This window comes from Trachymyrmex septentrionalis, unplaced genomic scaffold, assembly GCF_001594115.1.
Source record: "Trachymyrmex septentrionalis isolate Tsep2-gDNA-1 unplaced genomic scaffold, Tsep1.0 scaffold22, whole genome shotgun sequence".
Classification (NCBI taxonomy): domain Eukaryota; kingdom Metazoa; phylum Arthropoda; class Insecta; order Hymenoptera; family Formicidae; genus Trachymyrmex; species Trachymyrmex septentrionalis.
In genome coordinates this window covers 3,555,474-3,559,684 of record NW_017305375.1, presented here as the reverse complement: position 1 = coordinate 3,559,684, position 4,211 = coordinate 3,555,474, and the positions used below count along the sequence as shown (strand labels likewise).

Here is a 4,211-nt window from a genome sequence, read left to right as displayed (position 1 = left end):
TCTGGACCCAATTAAAGTTCCGTAACTCGCGATCTGTACACGTACATTATTTACTGAGACGAAACGAAAAAAAAAAGAGAAAGAGAAGCGAAAAAATGAAGAAACTTCGCCAACTCTTCCTGTTGGCCTATCGTTATATATAGTCGAGCTCACAGATTTGTTCTACAGATTCGTACCGTTTGGCCCGGTACCTTACAAAACTTTTCGTGTTAGTTATGCCAATTAATTGGATACTTTGACGGCAATGTGATAACAGAGACGGAGAGCAGAAGGATACTATCGGGCCAGGTTTCGATTGCAAAAAAGATCGGTGTGAACATGTTCTCGATGATGTCTAGTATATAATTCTCCACCCTGTCGTTCATCGACCCGAAGAGAATGCGTTCGCGAAAGTTCTCCGGATAGAGAATCTCGTTGGGCTGTCTCACGAAGTAGGTTAGCTCGTGCACGGGCACCGTAGGAAATGAAAATTCTGTGGTCAGACTGCCGTTCACGTGATAAATGCAGAGGACCGGAATGCTTGGTTCGTGGAAGAACTTGCGAATGTCCATGTCGCATTTCTCCGTCCAATCGTCGTCTGTCAGACCGCTCAGAGTCGTCATATCCTTAACACACTGAACCTGAAAAGTCATCGAATTTTTGTGAATACTTGTTCCTAATCCGAACTATAATAAATCAATTTTTAATTTTCAACAACATTGTATTATATATTGTTTCTAGAAGTAGTATATTATCTCAATGAAGAATGTAATTGAAATTGTTATTTGAATGTAATTATTTGCTTATAACTATCTACGGATCTAAAAATAATTTTTGTTAGACCATCAAAATAATTAAAGTTTTTCAAATTTTAAATTTAACATAATGAACAATGTTGCAAAATTTTTAAGCATTTTAGCAACTAGCTTAAGCGTCCTAATTATTTTGATAGCTTAAGAAAATCATTTTTATATCTGTATTTATTTAAATTTTTTAATACTTCTGCGGCAAAATCGTTCTTTCCATATATAAACTATAATTCAATCTTAAAATTATATATCATAGTTTGAGATAATTTTTGATTGTAAATCTAAGAAAAATATTCAAACTTACCAATTCATTTAATTCATCCGCCCTATATACTGGACGTAGCTCCACCTCTTCTTCATCTGCAACAATATTCATCCCGCTCGATAATCTCTATCGTAGATCGCAAGTAATACCGCGGTTGCGAGATCCTATCTCTCTGTGCATTGCGACGACATTTATTGCATCGGAAAGGCGACCTCGTAACTAATATAAAGGGCATTGGAAAGAGGAAACAAATTCTAAAGGCTGGCCGTTCGTTAGTCGTCAATTGGAATGGCGCGATGTGCCCTCCTAAATTCGCCATCCAGGTTAAATAGAAGACATTCGTTCCAAGAGGGTCTCTCGTTCCCTATCATTCCTCAGGCCTTCTCCACGTCTCGGTCCCATCGCTGGGCCATCGCCGCCGCCCATTCTGCCACCCACGCCTTTACTCTTGGCAATCTAATAGGAACTATAAATCGCGAGTAGCTAGTAAATCGAAGGAAGAGGAAACACGTCGCGTCGCGATCGAGATGCTACCATAGGCCACGTTGGAGCAATTTATCCCGCTATGATGGCGGACATTATGCAGATACGACGATGTCTTCTTTGGCGATATGCAACGACTTATCGGTCTCACGTATATACTTCTCTCAAAAATCGTTGTTCTTAAAAAAATTATTATAATTATTTAGCGCGAAATGAGACAGATTGTGAATGGATTTATGACAAATTTTCGGATTTATATTAACAATGAAAAATAATAGATACATTGAAAAAACGATTTTGTTGAAGTGTCTAAAAATTTAGCTACATCTTTTGTTAGAACCATCAAAATAATTTTGTAAAACACTTAAACTATTGTAATTACTAGAATGTCAAAACTTTTTGTATAGCATTGCTCATCGTGCTTGAGATTTTTACGTAATTATTTTGATAATCCAATAAAATTATTTTCAAATCTATATCTATATATAATTAAATTTTTAGATACTCCCGCAAAATCAATCTTTCTGTATATCTAAATAGAACAACAAGTCACTATAACGTTAAAATAACGTTAAACTGAATAACTGATTGAAAAGTAACTTTTAATAATTATTTAGGAGTCACTCTGATGTCATTTTAACGTCACGATGACTTGTGTTCTGCTTGGTTATTATTCATAACTTCTCTATTATTTTAATATTATATTAAGATAATTGTTTATCTCACGGACGTGTCATTTAGAATTACTGTGCAAGGAAAATATAAATCCAATTTATATAAATCTCAAATGTTATAAATACTAGATATTTCTAAAAATATACTCATACTAAAATATGAGTGAAGGATAATAAAAGGCTGCAATTTCTCGTCTTTTTAAATGCACTGTCAAAGTGTACGATCACTTTGTCGTACGAATAATTGAAATCATTTGACTCTGTGAATTAATGCGAGATCAGATGAAGCATTTTACCGTAGCTAACTAGTGATGAAATCACCGTCTTCGATCATACGTAACGTGACGTTAATTGTTTGCGGATTAAGGGTTTGTAGATCCTATCGTGTTTGAATAGGAAGAATTGTGAGTAATAATGTTAGTTTGCATCAGAGCTGATAGATGCAGGCAGCTTGCATATAGATTATCGGTTTATCCAGTTTACCTACTTTTGAATCGTGCAAGTACCACTAGAACTTGTGAGAGGACGAATTAGGTTCATCTTCCAACATGCGGCGGGTACGATCGAGGTCGAAGGGTAAATTACCATAATCCAGGAGACAAATTAGGAACCTGCAACAGCGCGGAACCTGCGAATGACCGATTAATCGTTGCAAGTGGCCGGCTTATGTACGATATGTCATAATTATTGAAATTGTTGAAATTGAAATGAAAATTGGCTCATTAATATCAAGTACTCTCGATGTATAATCGTACATCTGTTACATCTATTTCGTCTTTAAAGTTATCGCGGAATTTATGGTTACCAAATGCACTCGTGGGAGCATACAAAACAGCCATTGTAATTGCAAATTGGACGCAGCCATCGTCGAATCCGTGTCGAAATTTGGGTGAGTGTCCCTGTCGAGCGACTTGCTTCAAATTAGCCGCATTATGGCTAACGTGGTCGTTATTATTGCTGCCTTGTTAATATTTGCAGAAGTATCGAGGAAATTATGTCTGCTGTAATGACTGGTGTAAACTAGAAAATGAATTAAATAAGCCAATCCTGCTTAATTAATCAGCGTCGCGCTGTAATGAAGTATTCAAAAATATATCAGTTGCATGTATCAATTGCAGATATCACGCATAGAGCGATAATGGAATAAACGTGTCGTGATTTGTGGAAATTGGAAATTGAGGTATTTGGAAAAGATGGAGGACGAAATAAAAAAAAAGTGGATAACAGATAGAGTTGAGAATCGTGAAAAACGAAAGTATTTAATATTCTTTTCACGAATGTGTTGCTTATTTCGTGATCGATTTTGCGGTATCTTCGAATTTAACGGCGGAATTGGAGTACACGACGAGGTCGTACGAGACAGAGGTTTGAAAACGACGGGCCGAAAGTGTCGAAAATAGGAAAGGCGGAGCGAAGAAGCGAAGTTGGGAAAGGAGCGGAAAATCGAGAAAGTTGAAACGGAGAAGTGGGTGCGTTTAATATTTTTCTCGTAAATCTTACCGAGCCTTTCCTCTTCATCGCTGGACTCGGCGTCCAAGTACTCTCGGCGTGGGTCCGGGGGCGGCTTATCTTTAACTTTATTTCTCCGTCTTTGCATTTTATTGACGGGGTGGCCTGCCGGCGTCGTCACCTCTCTCACACGAGTCTGTGCAGCTGATTTATGCGCCCGGTCCGACTGTTACGGCAGCGAATCTTTCAGCGTTTTCGCAGTAGATATCCTGAAGCACCACCGCGAAGTTGCCTGTGAGCAAGAGGAGTGGTCTCGGCAGTAGATCGGCTTTTGGAGAACGATCGTTCGTTGTCGAAGAGGTTCTCAATATCTCAAAAAAAAGTATCGTTTTCGGTCGCTGTTTAAGTTATAAGATAGAATATATACAAAAATAAGAAGATTTATTGTATATAGAATATTTATAAAATATTTTTATTATTTCTCTGTAAATAATCATTGTGAAATAAGTTTTGTTTTTAATTTAATAACTTAATTAAAAAAACATTAATAAA

General features: G+C 37.0%; 1 protein-coding gene across 1 annotated transcript; it reads right to left on the bottom strand.

Moving 5' to 3' along the window:
- Nucleotides 1-209: 209 nt before the first annotated feature.
- Nucleotides 210-3,807, bottom strand: LOC108748229 (dynein heavy chain 2, axonemal-like). The gene is made up of 3 exons (XM_018486261.1): nt 3,711-3,807; nt 1,093-1,148; nt 210-620 (listed from the first exon to the last, which is right to left on the bottom strand). The coding sequence occupies exons 1-3, from the start codon at nt 3,805-3,807 to the stop codon at nt 210-212; spliced, it is 564 nt and encodes a 187-aa protein (XP_018341763.1).
- Between the last annotated feature and the right edge of the window lie 404 nt (nt 3,808-4,211).